This window comes from Protomyctophum parallelum, assembly GCF_964188405.1.
Source record: "Protomyctophum parallelum genome assembly, chromosome: 9".
Taxonomy (NCBI): Eukaryota; Metazoa; Chordata; class Actinopteri; order Myctophiformes; family Myctophidae; genus Protomyctophum; species Protomyctophum parallelum.
In genome coordinates, this window is record NC_139706.1 from 46,121,732 (window position 1) to 46,142,372 (window position 20,641).

A 20,641-nucleotide genomic window follows, 5' to 3' on the forward strand; every position below is an offset into this window, starting at 1 on the left:
CACTAATGACCTGCAAGCCTGTGCAAGGTGCTGACCTACTGTAGGCTACATGGAGCAAATACCTTTTTATAAATAGGCCTACATAATATTATGTCAAATCAAATGTGCTATCATATTTATTGTGGCCTATACATGCATGCACACAGACAAATAAAGATTATTTCAGAAAAGTATACAATACAAAAAGTATACAAATATATATATGGGTGGGTGACGTGACATGGTGTCCCTGGCTGTCCTTAGTGTCACTCATGTATAAATAAGAAATATATTTGTCAAAAACCTTCTGAATATTGTGCAGGACATTATGGTCCATGTGAACATACTCAAGATTAAAACATTTCATTCCTCATTTCTTCAGAATTGTCAACCAAACACAGCAAAACTCATATGGTGCGACTGTCCTGGCCTTGTTTCTCAAAGTAGGAACTTAAATAAAACTAAGGAAAAAAATGCTAAAATTGCCCAGGCCGTAGCGTAACAGTCTGGGCACCGGACTGGTGATCCAGTCGCGGTGTGCCGCAGGTTCGACTCCCGGACCCGACATGGCCTTTACCGCATGTCATCCCCCCATCTCTCTCCCGTTTCCTGTCAGCCTACTTTCTATCCCTTAAAAAATCAATAAAGGCGTAAGCCACAAAAAAATATCTTAAAAAAAAAAAAAAAATGCTAAAATTCTTTAAAAAAATCCATAAATATAATATAGATGTCTATTTGTGAGCCTAATCTTTTCAAAGTCCAAGCATAATGTTTTCAGTCATTTCTGATCAAAAATATGTTGTCCCCCAAACCAAAATCATATTGTGTGACACCATTTTGGGAAATTTCAACAGGCAATTGTTTACACACCCATTGGGATAGAGAGGTACTTCTTCAGTAAGGCTGTTCAGCACTTGCATTACAATAGCATGACAGGTGTCTGTGGTGAATTATCATTTTAACATTTTCATAAAATACGATCTTGTTGGAACGCTGACAAATGCGACTCTTCCAAGTGTCTGTGGGTGTGACACCTTTTTCATTAAAAAAGCTTAAGGTATTAGATTTTTTGGTCATAATTACATGTAAATCTATGTTGCTTTGTTATAGCTAGCATGTTGTTAGCATGCTAATGTGTAGCTAGTAGCCTCAAGGTTATGTTAAGTGCAGAAAACGTAATATGGTGTGACACTTTATCATAATGGTGTGACTGTTTTCCTGTCACGCCATATGACTTTTTTGTCACACCATATGATACAAACTGTAATTTCCTACAGATATAGCAATACATAACAAAGTCCCATGTTTCTTTTGTCCATTTAAACATTTGTTTTAAACATTTTCACCTAAAATCTGCAACTATCCATAATAAATTGTGTTTAATTTCATTTTATTCAGTCATTGCCATGTTATTCAATGTTAAAGCAATTTTCCTGTTGCTGTTTTTCCTGAGTAATTGTTTAATCAATCTGTAAAGTTCAGTACTCACTAATAAGTAGGTTAAAACACAGTTTGCTTTGAAAAATGAAGATATGATCATACGGTGTGACACTAAATAATTTGGTGTGACGTTCCAAATAGTGAAAAAATCATACCTTTATTAATGATGAAACCATTCATGTTTATGGATTACATAGCAAATAGTCTAAGGAAGAGTCACAAATATTTGTGTAATTTTAGAGAAAGTTTTGTCACAATAAATGCAAAATATATTGAAAGACCGATAACATGGGCCTCACATTGAGTGTTGATTACGAAAATAATATACAGATTTAATACATTTTCACAAAACTATAGTGGATCACAGGTTAGTTATGATAAAGGACTTTGATAAAGTGAGCAACTTAAGAAAGTTGTACTCCATTTTCATTTTATAAACAATTATTGTCATGTCACACCCTATGACGATTTTAGGCACAAGTACAACAAAATGCTGAATAAATTCTGATTCCAATAAAATATCTAAAAACAAAATATGTTTCCATAAAGATGAGAGTGAGTAGAACAAAAGTAAATCATTTTTATTCCTGTTATTTAAAGGTTTTAAAAAAACACTTTTTTTGGGGTGTCACGTCACTGACCCATATATATATATATACACACATACATACATACATGTATATGTGTTTATAATATGTACACATATGCATGCAAAACCATATTTCTATCTCTGTTTCTTTTATGTTTAAAGCCCCTTCATCCAAGGGGGAAGAGGAGGAGGGGGGGAGGGGGGGGGGGCATTCCCCGAGCATGTCAGCACTTGTTGTGAAAACTGGAGATGTGGAGAGAGAGGCGTGGCCAAAACACACAACCGCGGGAGTGAAAGCAGAGGGCTACCGCCTACCACCACTGTGAACGATCATCCGTGATGTGAACATCCTCGACAATCGCACCGCGACTGACAACTCAACTCGACTATTAAATAAAGATCGATTTTTGTACATGGATTAACCGTCGATAACAGCTAAATGCAGATAGGTCTAAGTGGCTATTTTGCGGCAGACAATCATCGCACCGGTGGGACACGTGGATCAATCATTTTCCTCATCTCATCATCATCATCATCATCTGCAAAGATAAATCAGCACCGCAGCAGCACATTTTCTGATGTCAACCTGTTGTTATTATCACCGCCAGGTTCTCAACTGCAGACGAATACTTTTGTCACCACGGATCATCATATTGACCAAGTAAGTCTGAAACTTTTGGAGTTGATATAACTAGAACTTGACCCCCGGCCAGCACGTATAAATGAAGTTGACAGACCGACAACACAGTGTAAAATGAATTGCATCATCCGCTGACCGCTTGCCCGTGCACGCAGCTGAGCTGTCTATCACCCAGGCTGACTTCGATAGGACTGTCTTTTTTTAGTCAGAAAACTTTTGCAAGTTGTATTATTATTTCTTGTAGTTTTAGGTTGTTTTGCCCCCATTGGTTGTCGCTAGAATTGGGTTGACAAAACGGTTTTGTGTCAGTGACATTCGCTTCAATTATTGTCAACATTTTTGCACCAACAACAACATCATCGCGTCGCGGAGGTTAATAGACAGTTGCAAAGTACGAGCAAAGATGTTTTTCATAGAACTGAGTGTGTGATTAGGGAGTCGACTCGGGACCCTGCTGAAATCTCTTTTTTCCAATGGATGTTATGATGATTTCATGCACCGCAGGCAGGAGCCGGTTTCCAATGTGTCTTTTTACGTTCTTCACCTTTCTCCCTCCAAATTGTCTGATGTGACTGTTGCGTTTTGGCCCGTGTGTGTGTGTGTGTGCAGAGTGGACAAGATATTTACTTAAGTAAATCTGTACGTAAGTACAGCTTTTTTACTTAAGTCAGTACATATGTTTGACTTAAATCAGTACTGTACAAATTCTGTAAGTGCAATACTTAATTATGTACTTAAATACTACAGTACTACAGTACATTTACTTAAATGTCTGCCTGTGTGTGTGTGTGTGTGCGTCACGCACAGTGCGTGTGTGTGTGTGTGTGAGAGAGAGAGAGGGAGAGGGTGTAGCAGCAGAGCAAGGGATGAGAAAGTAACAGAAAGAGAGGGAGACGTGTGTGTGTGTGTGTGTGTGTGTGTGTGTGTGCGTGTGTTGCCCGGGCACGTACGGCACCGTCGAGCACGGATTTGTTTACAAACATTCAGTCTCGTGCTCATGCAGAGTGCCCTCGGCTGCCGACTAGCGGCCGCATTGAAATATAGGTCGGTAGGTCAGATGGTGTTTGGTCATTGGTTGGTCAATGTTGCTAAATTAGCAGGCAGGAATCGTGTATTTTTAATGTTATTAATAGATTGCTTTCATCAACACCTTTTTATCATTAAAATGTACAGTAAATATAATAATTATTAATACAATGATTTTTTTTTATAATAACATTTTTATTGAATTTTTACATAAAGATGTAGCCTACATGATGTATACAAATAAAGTAGGACAAACTTAGAAAGGTATAAATTAAAAGTCTCAAATCTAATCCAACTTGTCTAAACCTGCAGAAACCCTGGCAACGTTTTGTGTTGTTTGGTATCCTAATCAATGTGTGTGTGTGTGTGTGTGTGTGTGTGTGTGTGTGTGTGCAGGCTGCCTGTGACATGGCCCGTGCAGAGACCATGGAGAGTGCTGTAAGCGGGGGGGATGCAGGCGCAGCTTCCTCCCTTCCTCGCCATCTCACCTGCCGCATGGAGCTTCCCCACGCGGTAAGACTACGCACTCGGCTCACACGGCCTGCTTGGTCACTGTGAACAACCATCCACCAGCCTTATCAACAACATCACCACCGTCTTCTCCACCCTCTCTCCTCCAGGCTCTCTACCTGCCCTGTCCTCCCTTGCCTTGGCTTCTCCACCCGGGGGCGGTAGAAGGGCCTCAGGAGGAGGAGGAGGAGGACCTCCAACCAGCATCCCCATCATCATCATCATCTCCGGCGTCATCGCCTCCACCTTCGCCGTCGTACAGCCAGAGCGAGGAGAGGGGCGGAGGTGGCGAGACGCCGCCCAGTGCCTATTCTTCTGGAGATCAGCTCAGAGGAGAGAGGACAGGTAGAAAGCGTTGTTCTTACCCGAAATATTGATGCTATTGTTATTTAGATCACTTTTTCCAGAACTACACTGCAGATCTTCTATTTCCACTAGTTTGTGTGTTAATTTCTCTTTTGGTGTCTTGAGGTTGAAGTGATAACAAAACATACATTGGGCAGTATCGTTTGGCAGAGTAGGGAAAACAAAAATCATTGGCGGGATTGAGTTTCTGTTTGTTAACATTTTATTAGCATAACTACTGTCAACACAGCTTTGATTCTAGACTAGAATTAAAGTGTTGAGGATGTTTTGTCACTTCTGTGTGGATGAAATCTATTCCACGCCAGATATGCAATCCAAAAATGTTAGGCTGTCATTTGTGCATAACTTTGTGCAATAATGTTAGCTTGAAACAATTTTCCATAGAGATCTGTTTATCAAATGTTGGATGTCTACTTTCGGAAACAAAACTCTGTACGCACAATTCTTCAAAGGCTGTGTGTGTGTGTCAACATAATGACATTTACCCTGTACTATATAGGAAAGTTCCATCTGTGACATGGCATGGGGGGGTGGGGGTCAGTGAAATGTATGAGGTCATTACAGGGAGACAAACGCATATCTTAATGTCAACAGTCAGTCTGCTGCAACACACATAATCTGTGTATTAATTAATGCTGCCATACAAATTTGAAAATTGATAAAAAATAAATTATATTCGGTCGCACGATTACGGTATGTAACTGCATGTTATTAGTGACAGTATTGTGTAGTGGTTACTGGTTAGCACATATGCCTTTCATGATTACGGTATGTAACTGCATGTTATTAGTGACAGTATTGTGTAGTGGTTAGCACATATGCCTTTCATGCGGAAGGTTGTGGGTTAGAACCCTGCCTGGGGTCGACGTCAGCACGGGCATGCAGTCGCAATGGGTTCCTAACGCCAAATCAAATGGGTTCAGATCTGAGCCAAGTCTCCTGCAGAGGCGCGTCTGAAACCTGTCCTGGACGGGGTATCCGGATATAAAAACAAAGGACACTTCGACTAACTCTGGGGGAGCCCCCCCCCCCCCTATTTAGGCCCCCCAACATGTAGGCCAAATGCATATGTGTTGATATCACCAACCACCATTTTCCCTTTTTCTAAATAATAACAATACCCGGGCTATATTATGGCTGGTGACATGGCAGCAGACACATTTTTACCAGGTAGTAATTGCCTGGTCACATTCCGCTTATGCTGATGCAAGTGCATGTGACGGAGACACCTCCTCAACTGTTAACTTTCCACCAGCAACAATAGCTCTCGTTTAAAGGGAAAGTAGTAGGTGTCACTTGATAATGCTGAACCATTATGTCCTGCACACTTCCAGCTTTACATACATATGGCAGCTGTTTGGCAGGAGTATTGGTTGTTAGGCATTCTTCATGACATTTGTCAAGAGACAGGGATTAGATGTGATATATTGGCTTCTTAAAATGATATTTATACAGTATATGTGTATATATATATATCATTTCCCAGCATTTTCTCTTCCAAGCTTTATTTTGATAGTGACAATAGAATAGACAAAAGAGCCTTAGGTCAGATTCGAACACAGGCCAGGGACTTATGCGCTCTACCAGGTGAGCTACAGGGACGCCCAGAGATACTTTGACTTCTTTAAGTTTAGATGGTTATTGCTTTTATTTCACCAGATATACAATGTGGGGCAATAGTTTCGTTGCTAGTTTCATCTATTCTTTGTTAGAAGGGGGACTGGGAAATTCAAGAGCGTCTGTGACAGTTTTTTTTTCCAGGCTATCATGTTGCTGTGGTATCAGATCATGAGATGTCTGAAGACACTAGTCAATAGACAGTCATTATTCAGCTCCTGTCTGGTTTGTGCGCAAGACAATGCACACGGTCTGTCTGGCATTATGAGGTGCATGTAGGACAGATAACAGAATTATAAGCACGGGAATCCGAACAGTGGGGCTCAATGTCGGATTTAGCCTTTAACATCATTATGTGTATGATTGGTTTATCAGAATCAAATCAGTGTTACTTACAATTATGATAATGACGTTGTGGCGCTGATTCTTGGGTTACTTTGCATTGCCTGCAGTCTTGTTGATCAAGTCAGATTTTATTGTTGCACTCATTGAAATTGATAAAAAACAAAAAAAAAGTTAATTAAATATCATCATGTCCTTGTGCAATATAAAATTATATGATAAAAATCCTACTTCAGTCATTGAGTCATTTTAGCAAGGGGACAGGATAGGGGATAAAGGATAGAAAGCACTGACAGCTTGTCACAGGATGGTGTTCAGTTAAAGCTTCTAGGAAAAAGCAGGTTTATACACATGGCACTGTTATTATGACAGAGGTGTAACAATGTAAACAGATAAGTTACCCCCTTCCTAGCTCCGCCCTTGGCTGTGGCTGTGGGTCATCTGTGCAGCCTGTCTGGGACATGTTCAGACTTGTCTCTGCTCTGTGGTTTCTATACAGGCGACATACTACAACACTTCCTTTTTGCTCTGGGCCTTTCAAATCAAACAAACACAGCCAGTGAGTGAGTTTATCTGCTAGACAATCATTCTATCAGACAGTTAACAAGTCTGTCCCCCCCCCCCCCCACCCCCCTTCTTCCTTAACCCATTAAAGACCTGAGGCCGATTCTACAAATGCCCTCTAAATCAGTAGATCTCAAACTTTTTTGTAATTCAAAAATGTTCAAAAATTGTCAGTTTTTTTAGGGGTTTGGGGGGAGGGGGAGGATTTTTCCAGTTATTTTTTTATTGTTTTTATTTGTTTATTTTCCAGTATGTCTTGTTTAAAAAAGAGAGAGAATTGAGAAATGTCAATGAAAAAAATAAAAAATAGAAATAACAGATGTACATAGCCAACGTATTAAATCTAAAATGACACAGATGATTTCCCAGTTTTAATGGGTTAAAGATAAATAGACTACTTTATCTGATTATCTACCATAACTGAGGTTCATTACTTCAATCTCACACTTAATAAGAGCATTACATCTTCTAAATGCTTAAATTGTACAGTTAGTTAATCACTCAGTATGTGTCAGTCAGACAGTTGGTCAATCAGTCCAGATTGGTAACTTGATCTGTAATAATGTCAGTAAATCCTGGGTCCGTCCATCTCATTTTTCCCCCATGAGCCAACCCTGACAGTAGCAGTGAGCTCCAGGGCACTGTAGCGTTGTAACTCTAGTTATTATAGAAGCATTTCATGCTCTTTCTAGTAGACAGGCAACATTTTATACCACTCCTCAACCCTTCCTTCCCTTTCCTCTCCTGACCAGTGATCTCCTTGTCTGTCTGCATGCCAGTCTTTCAGCCTATCAGACAGACAGGTTTAACTCCAGCTCCGCCCTCAACCATCCTGTCCACCCTATCATAGCTTGGTCCGTGGTCTGTCCACCAATAGCATGGCAACAACATCTCCAAGAGTGCCAGCTTAGAGTTACCTTGGCAACAAGCCAAAGATTTCATGTTTTCTACTGTTCTCTTTTTGCCTATTCTTTTTCTAATTCTTTCCTCTCTTTTTTGCTCGCTTCTTTCTTTCTTTCTTTCTTTCTTTCTTTCTCTATCCTCTGACCTCTTGCCCCCTCTCTCGTTCTCTACAGCAGTATAGCTCTTCAAAGATTTTCATGTTATGGAAATGAATATGCTTCTACAAGAAGATCCTGTAGTAGATCGACTCATTTCAAATAGCCAATGTACTGGTACAAACTGATTTATTGTACTAACTGATTTTGATGGTATATTAACTCAGGGGTGGGAAACTTTGACAATGGAGAGGCCTAATGGCTCTAGTGTGGACATATAGTTATTTCCACACTCACTGCAGAGGGCCACATTGCATATTACTGTCATAGCAAAAAAATAGCCAATCTGCAAGCTCAAAACGCGTTGCGGCGGTTTGAGCTTGTAGATCAGCTATCTTTGCTATATTTGAATTGAAATCCTGAATAATTATTTGCTATTTTTGAATTGGAATCCTGAAAAGTAACTTTTATTTTCTTCAAATGCATTTAGTTATATAGTTATGTTAACTTTATGAACTAAATACAAATACATTGGATATAAATAAAAGACAATAACATTTTAATACTAGTAATTAGCTTAAATCAATAATGATCAATGTTCGGATATTAATCTGCGTGCTGCATTAAGTGATGGTGGGGGCCGCATGTGGCCCCCGGGCCGCCAGTTGCCCGTGTATAGTATTAACTAATTTAACTGGGGACCCCCTGGAAGCCCCTCAAGGAGAACCACTGCTGTACAGTATGTCTCTCCTCTCCTCCTCTCTCCCCTCTACAGTATGTCTCTCCTCTCCTCCTCTCTCCCCTCTACAGTATGTCTCTCCTCTCCTCCTCTCTCCCCTCTACAGTATGTCTCTCCTCTCCTCCTCTCTCCCCTCTACAGTATGTCTCTCCTCTCCTCCTCTCTCCCCTCTACAGTATGTCTCTCCTCTCCTCCTCTCTCCCCTCTACAGTATGTCTCTACTCTCCTCCTCTCTCCCCTCTACAGTATGTCTCTCCTCTCCTCCTCTCTCCCCTCTACAGTATGTCTCTCCTCTCCTCCTCTCTCCCCTCTACAGTATGTCTCTCCTCTCCTCCTCTCTCCCCTCTACAGTATGTCTCTCCTCTCCTCCTCTCTCCCCTCTACAGTATGTCTCTCCTCTCCTCCTCTCTCCCCTCTACATTATGTCTCTACTCTCCTCTCTCCCCTCTACAGTATGTCTCTCCTCTCCTCCTCTCTCCCCTCTACAGTATGTCTCTCCTCTCCTCCTCTCTCTCCTCTACAGTATGTCTCTCCTCTCCTCCTCTCTCCCCTCTACAGTATGTCTCTCCTCTCCTCCTCTCTCCCCTCTACAGTATGTCTCTCCTCTCCTCTCTCCCCTCTACATTATGTCTCTACTCTCCTCTCTCCCCTCTACAGTATGTCTCTCCTCTCCTCCTCTCTCCCCTCTACAGTATGTCTCTCCTCTCCTCCTCTCTCCCCTCTACAGTATGTCTCTACTCTCCTCCTCTCTCCCCTCTACAGTATGTCTCTCCTCTCCTCCTCTCTCCCCTCTACAGTATGTCTCTCCTCCTCTCTCCCCTCTACAGTATGTCTCTCCTCTCCTCCTCTCTCCCCTCTACAGTATGTCTCTCCTCTCCTCCTCTCTCCCCTCTACAGTATGTCTCTCCTCTCCTCCTCTCTCCCCTCTACAGTATGTCTCTCCTCTCCTCCTCTCTCTCCTCTACAGTATGTCTCTCCTCTCTACAGTATGTCTCTCCTCTCCTCCTCTCTCCCCTCTACAGTATGTCTCTACTCTCCTCCTCTCTCCCCTCTACAGTATGTCTCTCCTCTCCTCCTCTCTCCCCTCTACAGTATGTCTCTCCTCTCCTCCTCTCTCCCCTCTACAGTATGTCTCTCCTCTCCTCCTCTCTCCCCTCTACAGTATGTCTCTCCTCTCCTCCTCTCTCCCCTCTACAGTATGTCTCTCCTCTCCTCTCCTCTCTCCCCTCTACAGTATGTCTCTACTCTCCTCCTCTCTCCCCTCTACAGTATGTCTCTCCTCTCCTCCTCTCTCCCCTCTACAGTATGTCTCTCCTCCTCTCTCCCCTCTACAGTATGTCTCTCCTCCTCTCTCCCCTCTACAGTATGTCTCTCCTCTCCTCCTCTCTCCTCTCTACAGTATGTCTCTACTCTCCTCCTCTCTCCCCTCTACAGTATGTCTCTCCTCTCCTCCTCTCTCCCCTCTACAGTATGTCTCTCCTCTCCTCTCCTCTCTCCCCTCTACAGTATGTCTCTCCTCTCCTCCTCTCTCCCCTCTACAGTATGTCTCTCCTCTCCTCCTCTCTCCCCTCTACAGTATGTCTCTACTCTCCTCCTCTCTCCCCTCTACAGTATGTCTCTCCTCTCCTCCTCTCTCTCCTCTACAGTATGTCTCTACTCTCCTCCTCTCTCCCCTCTACAGTATGTCTCTCCTCCTCTCTCCCCTCTACAGTATGTCTCTCCTCCTCTCTCCCCTCTACAGTATGTCTCTCCTCTCCTCCTCTCTCCCCTCTACAGTATGTCTCTCCTCTCCTCCTCTCTCCCCTCTACAGTATGTCTCTCCTCTCCTCCTCTCTCCCCTCTACAGTATGTCTCTCCTCTCCTCCTCTCTCCCCTCTACAGTATGTCTCTCCTCTCCTCTCCTCTCTCCCCTCTACAGTATGTCTCTCCTCTCCTCCTCTCTCCCCTCTACAGTATGTCTCTCCTCCTCTCTCCCCTCTACAGTATGTCTCTCCTCTCTCCCCTCTACAGTATGTCTCTCCTCTCCTCCTCTCTCCCCTCTACAGTATGTCTCTCCTCTCCTCCTCTCTCCCCTCTACAGTATGTCTCTCCTCTCCTCCTCTCTCCCCTCTACAGTATGTCTCTACTCTCCTCTCCTCTCCTCTCTCCCCTCTACAGTATGTCTCTACTCTCCTCTCCTCTCTCCCCTCTACAGTATGTCTCTACTCTCCTCTCCTCTCTCCCCTCTACAGTATGTCTCTCCTCTCTCCCCTCTACAGTATGTCTCTCCTCTCCTCCTCTCTCCCCTCTACAGTATGTCTCTCCTCTCCTCCTCTCTCCCCTCTACAGTATGTCTCTCCTCTCCTCTCCTCTCTCCCCTCTACAGTATGTCTCTACTCTCCTCTCCTCTCTCCCCTCTACAGTATGTCTCTCCTCTCCTCCTCTCTCCCCTCTACAGTATGTCTCTCCTCTCCTCTCCTCTCTCCCCTCTACAGTATGTCTCTACTCTCCTCCTCTCTCCCCTCTACAGTATGTCTCTCCTCTCCTCCTCTCTCCCCTCTACAGTATGTCTCTCCTCTCCTCCTCTCTCCCCTCTACAGTATGTCTCTCCTCTCCTCCTCTCTCCCCTCTACAGTATGTCTCTCCTCTCCTCCTCTCTCCCCTCTACAGTATGTCTCTCCTCTCCTCCTCTCTCCCCTCTACAGTATGTCTCTCCTCTCCTCCTCTCTCCCCTCTACAGTATGTCTCTCCTCTCCTCCTCTCTCCTCTCTACAGTATGTCTCTCCTCTCCTCCTCTCTCCCCTCTACAGTATGTCTCTCCTCTCCTCCTCTCTCCCCTCTACAGTATGTCTCTCCTCTCCTCCTCTCTCCCCTCTACAGTATGTCTCTCCTCCTCTCTCCCCTCTACAGTATGTCTCTCCTCTCCTCCTCTCTCCCCTCTACAGTATGTCTCTCCTCTCCTCCTCTCTCCCCTCTACAGTATGTCTCTCCTCTCCTCCTCTCTCCCCTCTACAGTATGTCTCTCCTCTCCTCCTCTCTACTAATCACCTGTCTCTATAAGTATCGCTTATAATCCTCCTTGTGAAGCAGATGCAGTGGTTGCCAGGGGTGCCTGTCTCTTGGCAACGACGGGGCTGGGGGCAGGGCTGTGAATCTTCTACTATCTCACGATTCGATTCCGATTCTTGGGGTCACGATTCGATGAATTATTATTATTATTATTATTATTATTATTTTAAATCGAAGAATTCCGAATCTTCTAAATTATTTCAGTCATATTGTTCTGGACTTTAACAACCAAGTCTAGCCCAGTAAAAACGATATAGTGGGTCGTGCAAAAATTCTTGGCTTTGATGGTATCTTAGATTAGACCATACAAAACTTGAACCAGCAATTTTAAAAAAATATATATATAGTTGAAAAGTGGTGAAGTGGTCCTTTAAGATCGGTGGTCAGATTGGTGGACCGCAAACACTTTCAAGACTTTAAGCAAGCTCATGCAGACGCTCTTAATCCAGAGCGACTTACATTTAAGCAAGAACAAAAGCATGGGAATACATCACATAAAAGCATTTATCATGAAACATGCGTAAGCTAAGAAAGTAACAGTGGAATATCTATATAATGAAACTATACATACACTATACATATTTACTACTATGCTATACATATGTACTATGGCGTGCTATGACTAAATACAATACAATTATAGTGCTGTCTACATATCATGCTATTATTTATTGATAGATCACAGTAGGTTGACAGGAAAGGGGACAGAGATGGGGGGGGGGGACACACAGCAAAGTTCGTGGGGATCGGGACACTGATTACCAGCCAAGGTGCCTGGACTGCTACGCCGGCCCAGGCCGAGCTTCTGTGTTTTAACAACACCACTACATTTTCTGGCCTTTCTGCCTTTATCGATAGTATCAAGTGAAGATGGACAGGACAGAGAGAAGGGGAGGGACACGCAGCTAAGGTCGTCAAGAACGGGACTCGAACACGCAACACGCTATCAGGCCAAAGCCTATAATTATGTGACATGTGCCTGGACCACTTGGCCAGCAGGTGCCCCAACAACAAAAACACCTCTCCTAACAAAGCGTAATATTAAATGCTGTAAAATAAAAGAGCACAAACTAGCATATTAACAAACTGTCAGCTACAATAAAGGGTTGACCCACACTGATAACATGCCTGGTGCGATGCAGCAGGACTGTGCAGACAGAAGTTACATGTGTCAACTGTCAATCCTTACATACATACAAACACACACTTCAGACCCATACCAGACTCATTAAGTAGATTAAAAGATTACACCCTAAGTTCCAAGAAAATAAGTAACCAATAAGATGTATTAAAGCAGTCTACCCCCCAAAATGACCAGTTAGAAGAATGGCACTGTGCCTTTAGTGACCCAACAACTGTGTTAGTCATAATATCAGCAGCACGCCTCTTTGGCTTTTTGGGGGGAGACAGTGTGTGTTTGGGGTGCGAGCTTGCTGTTGTTGTGTGTTTTTCTGGTAAACAATACGTCTCTGTTGCTAGGCAGCCTAGCCAGTGTGTGTGAGCGTGTGTGTGTGTGTGAGTGTGTGTGTGCATGCATGCGTGCGTGCGTGCATGCATGTGTGCACATGAGCCTCCTTGACTTGGCTGGTTACCAATCTATATGTGAGAGTTTGTAAAGGGCTATTAGCTGTGTGCCATTTGTTAATGGAATGATGAGAATGAATTAAGTAGAGGCATTTAGCCCTATGCATAATGTAGAACACTTACAAGCCTTAACATTCAGAATGGAAGAAAACAACATGAATAGAGAAAGGGGGGAGGGTCAACAAAGAGCGACAAAGACACAAACCATCTCATTCTCATCTGCTTTTCGTTTCCTGCAGATTCAGACAACGAGGAGAGCCTGGAGGCTTCCAGCCTGGGCAGAGGCCCTCTGCCGGACTTGCTACTACCCGAAAACGAACACCCGTCCTGGCCACCCGTACCACGCCACAGGCCCCCTGTAGCCGAGGCAGGGCTGGAGTTGGAGGCCAGGAGAGTAGGCCATCAGCTGAGGGAAATAGGAGATGACCTGAACACCGCCCTCCTCCACAGAGCGGTAAGCAACTGATCAGGTCCCCACTATGCCAAATGGAAAAGGTTGTCCTTATGGGAAAGAGACACGTGCAACATGGTTGTAGTTTATGTTTCGTTAACCCATTCTGACCTGAGATCAGATTCATACGAGGTTTCCACTGGACACACACTGGTCTGATTAATAGCCTGCAGCCCTAGTATTGACTCTAGTCTTTGCCCTGGCACTCGAGCTAAAGAACCAGTTTGGCCGTGCATGTGCACAACTTCTCGTGCTCTTGAAAACTACCCGACAAATAAACTTTATAACAGCTAACCCGCATGGGTGAACATGGAAGTGTGCATGGATGAGTACATGTGCGTGTCAGTGTAAGCTTGGGCTGAACTGAAATGCGATCAATACGTGTGTGTGTGTGTGTGTGTGTGTCTGTGACTCTGTGTGTGTGTGTGTGTGTGTGTGTGTGTGTGTGTGTGTGTGTGTCTGTGACTCTGTGTGTGTGTGTGTGTGTGTGTGTGTGTGTGTGTGTGTGTGTGTGTGTGTGTGTGTGTGACTGTGTGTGTGAGCGCGTGCGTGCATGCAAATCAATGTGATATCTCTGGCCTTCTGCCAGTGTTGTGACTGGAGCTTAAAGTGGCGTGAACTTGATGGCCCTTTCCTCTTCCTTAATCCATCTTTCTGTCTTTTTTCTTTTGCTCTTTCTACCATGATCTTTCCCTTAAGCCTTTATTTCTCTGTCTTTTGCCATTTGCCTGCTGCTTGCCTCCCTCCCCCCTCAATCTCTCTTCTCTCCTCCCTCTCTCTCTCCCGCCCTCCCTCCCTCCCTCCCCTCTCCTGTCTGTCTGTCTCCCTCCCTCCCTCCCCTCTCCTGTCTGTCTCCCTCCCTCCCTCCCCTCTCCTGTCTGTCTCCCTCCCTCCCTACCTCTCCTGTCTGTCTCCCTCCCTCCCTCCCCTCTCCTGTCTGTCTCCCTCCCTCCCTACCTCTCCCCACTTGATCGCGTGAGCAGCAGTTGTCAGCCTCTCCCCGCTCCACCTCTACCCTCTCCTCTCGCTCTCTCTCTCTCTCTCCCCGTGCATGTCTCTCTGCCTCTCTCTCTCTCCAACCCTCTCCAACCCCCTCTCGCACATAAACAAAGGTGACGTCATCTTGACTGGGCTCTCGCTCACAGAATCGTGCAAGCGTAGCCGCATGCATGCACGCACGCACACACACACACACACACACACACACACACACACGCATGTGTGTGTTTGTGTGGTGGTGGTGGGGGGGGGGGGGGTTATCAACAGATATGGGGCTCTATTTTCGTCCATGCTAAACCCCTTATCCCTAAACTACTACTCAAAACGTGCCGATGTGGCCCCTGGGAGAAATGTGTGTGTTGTTTACAACTAGACCAGTTTAAAGAAATGAGTACATTACCACAAAAGAACGGGGTGAGGGAGGGGCTTGGGGGTTAACCGCTGGCACTTGAGGTTACGTGCGTGTGTGACTGTGACTGTGTGTGTGTGTGCGCGCGATGCGCATGTGTCACAAATGCACGTTTAATTTGACCATATTGGTTTATATAAACTACTATCAAGAGCACAGCACAGTACAACACAGTGATTATACTGAGCAGAAAACGTTTGTTTGTGCACTGATGAAAATAAAGCCCATTATCCCAATGGGATCCATAGAATTGCTGGATAGAACATATCCAGCCACGGTAGTGGATACCGGCGTAGTGTATTCACATATTTATGGAGAGGTTCCGTGTAGTGTCGGTTCCCACAGTGAGATGACTGTTAACGGCTACAATGCTCACGCGATAGGTGTCAAATAGGTATTTTTGTTGCCTGCTGTGTGAATAAAAATTTGGAGCATCATAAAAATTTGGAGCATCATAAAGTGAGTTGCGAGCCCCTGCTTTTTGCTACAGTTTCAACAGTTTGGCTCAGCACCAAAGGATGGAGGATGTTGCGCTACATATTTTAGTTTGGAGGTGTCAAATAGCAAACAAGGCCATCCATGTAGTACAGGATATTATGTACAAGGTGGTAGCATGCAATTTAACCCATCCATCGAAATAAAAAAAAGCCTTCTAAATCCTGACAGTTTTCTGAAATACCTATGTTTCTAGGCCTATATCACTCAATATTTCATGTCAAGGACCCCAAAAATGATATGTAATTGGCCACCGACCCCCCATCTGAAAATATGTTGTTCCAGGGACCACCTCTCCAGAAGCAAAGATTTGAGTTAAAAACGTTCGTTCTGAAAAAATATATTCCAAATTTGAGGCACATTTTCACGATTTTTCAAAAATAGCAGACCTACAAGCTCGTATCGCGCCACTCGGTGGCGCGATATGAGCTTGTAGATCTGCTATTTTTCAATAGCTAAATTATAACATAATGTTTAAAACACCAAAAGGGGTGCCCGCCCAAAATGGGTTAAGCAACATGGCACCTGTGGATCAGGGTCTGTTATGTTAATCATGCTAATCAATGCTAAACAATATCATTTCAGCTATGCCGATAATGTCGGTATGTAAGAACCGTCATACAGCAAATCCGACACTGACATTCCCACTCCAGCCATGGGTGAATATTTGCGTAAATTATTCCGGGGCGAGAGTGGGGTCATTTACGATGCCAGTATTGAACATTGCCAATGGATTTGCTGCTTTCAGTGCAAGTGGGACAAGGACTTAGTTGTAGATATCTGACAAAATAAAAAGTCTTGTCTTTGTTTGTAGTGACACAACGAACATCTACAACTCTGCCACTGTCCCTCGCATAAAGTCACAAGGATTTTATTACGCTAATTGCACTGGGCCCCTCAAAGGTCACTAAGTCAACAATAAATTCACATATTTTAGTGTCTACTGTAGCTTGGCTGAAAAGGCCAAATCTTGAATAATCAGCTGTGTTGGCAATTTAACTAATGATTCCCTTTCCTATTTATCTTCCTATGTCAATCACTTTCTCTCTATCTCCCTTTGTCTCCTCTATCATCCCTCCATCTTTCTGTCAACAGGCTGCCCCCCAGTGGTTGGACTGGAGAGGTGTGTGCCAGGTGCTCATCAACTTTGTCAGCGAGACACTGAGCACGCTCTACAGGCTGACATAAGAACCCCCTTCCCCTGGCCTGGTTACTATGGTTACTCGTCACAGCCGGGGACTCTGATTGGCTGTCGTGCCGTGGTGGTGAACACACACACACGCACGACTGAAAGCAGTACTACTGACCAATGAGGACCTCTGTGGCTTTGGCAATGCACTGTCTCTCTGCAGACAAAGTTGAAGACGAATCTGAAACTGGACCCTCATTTGGACAGTTGGGACGGATTAAGCTCCAATGACAATGAATGGAGGTGCTGGCACATCCACATAAATGGGATGAATCAAGGGCTGCCTGTGAACTAGAACCTGCCTGTCTGTCTGTCTATCTGTCTGTCAATCAATGTTACAGTCTGTCAGTCAGTGTGACAGTCTCTATGTCTGCCAGTCTGCTGGTACAGACTGCAGTCTGCTGGCTGGCTGTCATTTACTTTATGTACACGTTGTTTTTGTTTTTTTTGTCTTTATCAAGTTCTCGGGGGAAAGCTCTTGATGTAGCTACCGTTTCCCAAGTGTGTACAGATCTGTGTGTGTGCGTGTGTGCTTGTACACCAGATCTGGATCTATTCATTTCAATTTGTTTCAACATGGTTGAACACCAAACTGAGTGGGGTTCACTGCGTCTGTAAATTCAGATACGACCAGGCGGGTATGTTGTCAGTAACCTAAAGTATGCTAAATTAACAACAGTCAAATATTTCTCCAGGGATTGTCTTATCTAATATTGTATTGTACTGTCCCCACCCATATGGTGCTTCAGGGATGTTAAAACCAAATGCTCCGAGTTACTGTCCCATGTTATGTGACGTGGGTATGGTTCAGGATGTCTTGGTGAGTGACTGCATTCTCGCAAACTGTGAATTGCCATGTTAGGAATATATGTCCTGTGGCAGTGTTGTAGGAAAAGGCTGTTGTGTTCCACTGTCCCACAAAGCACAGAGTGAAAACTCTCTTACAATCCGAAAACCATATCATTGGACAATGTGCCTTTTTGTTAATTCCTGGTATGGGGCCTAATCATTGTCATTATGACAATCGCCGCCCTATACACACGGACAGATGCACACCAAACGTGTCGTGAAAATTAATCGCTTCACACATAATTCCTTCACCTATGTCCACTCCATTGCCAGTGAAATGTCTGTGACTCACAACATTCACACACACACACACACACACACACACACACACACACACACACACACACACACCCACACAGAAAGTTATGGACATGACACTACATTCCTTCAAACTGTTCCCATTGGCAGTGTTCATAACTGTCGGGGCTCACCCATATGTGTTCAGTGTTTATAGTACTTGATCATTTGTATATATTCGGGAGATAGATAAATAATATGTGATGATCTTTTAAAGAAGTACTTATTGAAATGAGAGTTCTCAGTTTGTTAGGGAGATTGCTGCAAATGCAGTTATTTTGTATTTCGAAACCGACCGTTGGTAACATTAGAATGAGTTTGAATTTAAATCCAGTGGATTTGAGGTGGTATTCAATTAATTGCAAAACATTTAAATAATAATTAAAAAATAATTATTTCGATCTTTCAATTGTTGAGAAGTATTCCATGATGATGAAATGACCCTTTCAGTTGTATTATATACTGTTGAAGTCTGGGAGAGCACAATAACACATTTGACGCTCACATTAGGAGCATAATTTATTTTGAAAAGTAGCCACTGTAGCTTTCTATTTCTTTTCTTTTACTTTTGTATTTTGATTATTAATTTATTTTTACTTTACATTCATGATCGATTCGAAACCATGGATGATGTTGTACTTAATAGTCCAAAACTGTTGCGTTAAAAGTTAAAACAGGACTGAATAAGCTGGTTAAAGAGTCACATTAAGTTAAAGATGTCACATTATGCAATTTGAGTCACTCTGTTAAAATGTTAATAAATTTGATAAAGCTCACCCCAGCTGGAGATATTTGTGAAAAAGTTATCTATTGCGAGATAAATCTTTTTGATTAGCTCTTTTAATTTGATCAAATGACATTGAATGAATGTGTTGTATCCAAATTGTATTTAGAAATATGCAGAAGACGTATTGACTTTCATTGCATTAAAACACAGATGCACAAAGAATATATAGAAATCTGCTCTTTAACAGAGCTGAGTTATAGCAATATTCAAATACACTTATCAATGACTGAACTGAAAACCCATTTCATTGACAAGACTTCCATTTTAAGACTAAGCTTAAGCCCCCAAATTTAAACGTCCCAAGACTTGAATTAAAGCTTCAGATTGGAAATATAATCGTGAATTCTTCCAATAGTCAAAAGGGAAATTACTACCATTTTGGCTAGCTTGTTCTTGTGTGCTTTTTGTTGCCATTCAATTACACCACTAATCACATTTTCAATTCAGGTCCCACTTTTTGAATTGCTTTGAGCTTTGCGCTGTAAAGTCATAATGATAACACTGTGAGATTACACAGGGAGGTACCAGGCTACGCAGGACAAAAACCTGCTCCCAGGGTGGATAGTCGTTTAGACTCCCCAGCTGAGTATTTGATAGCTAAACCTTACATTCAATTCTATATTTTGTATTAGCCCATTGTGCTGTTTGGTCTTGGTGAATAATATGACATACAGTATATTGATAAGTCTCTACTGTCAACAAACTGTAAAATGTTATCTGAAATATTTGCAATGCTAACAGGCATGAATCAACACATTAGTTGTACTCTGAGTACGCAGATAGTGAGAATTCAAGTACAACCTGTTGGAGAATGCCAACTTGGCACTCTTGAGCAAGTAAAGTACACTAGGTTTCTTCCTGTGAAAGCCGTGCAGCTTCCTTTGTTGGATGACTTAATGAGGCCACTCCATATAGTTATATATATACTGTAACTATGGGCCACTCTTGTGAGTTTACCTGTTCGTTAGTTTTCTTGTGACAGTGCACTTCCTGGTGACGGGCTGGGCTGCCACAGACTCATATGGTCTCTAAATCTAAGTCTCATGCAGTACATTCATTTGCTGTTTGTTTTTTTCAACTGTTTTCTACTTCTACACAATTTTGTAAATGTTTCGTTTTTATACAATAAAGAAAATAAATGTATTCATGTGTTTGTTCTTTCATATAACATATATAATATATAATATAATAGCAACATATTAAAAAGTGTGGTGTGCTAAATTGGATGCATGTGTAGATTAACATTTGCATGTTTATAATGGGGTTTGGGAGGTTCATAATGCAGTGTAAAATATAAAGTATTCGGTCTGTAAAAGATTCCTCATTTTATGAACCAAGAATGTATTCATCAATTATAAAGTACTGTTATTTAGTGATTTACTTATGTTATTTACTGAACAGTCAATCATTTTGAGAGCAGGCATCACTTGTTATGCTCATTTCACTCAAAATAGTGTGTGTGTGTGTGTGTGTGTGTGTGTGTGTGTGTGTGTGCGTGGGGGGGGGGGTGTCATGTGTTGGGTGTAGCGGTGTTTTGTGGTAAACTGTAGTGGTATGATGTCATACATGGTGTTGTGAAAGTGTAGTGTGTGGAGCATTCATTTAGGACACCATAAGAGCAGAGTCAGGGTCTCTCATATGTTGGACAAACCAGCAGAGCGCTTAAAACATGCATAAGTGAACACAGATCCAACATCAGAACCAAAAATATTAAAAGCCCAGT

General features: G+C 43.0%; 1 protein-coding gene across 1 annotated transcript; it reads left to right on the forward strand.

Moving 5' to 3' along the window:
- The first annotated feature begins 2,349 nt into the window (after nt 1–2,349).
- Nucleotides 2,350–20,001, forward strand: bbc3 (BCL2 binding component 3). The gene is made up of 5 exons (XM_083774101.1): nt 2,350–2,669; nt 4,071–4,187; nt 4,295–4,529; nt 13,682–13,896; nt 16,892–20,001. Exons 1-5 carry the CDS (start codon nt 2,448–2,450, stop codon nt 16,982–16,984), a joined length of 882 nt encoding a protein of 293 aa, XP_083630227.1. The 5' UTR covers nt 2,350–2,447; the 3' UTR covers nt 16,985–20,001.
- Nucleotides 20,002–20,641: the final 640 nt, after the last annotated feature.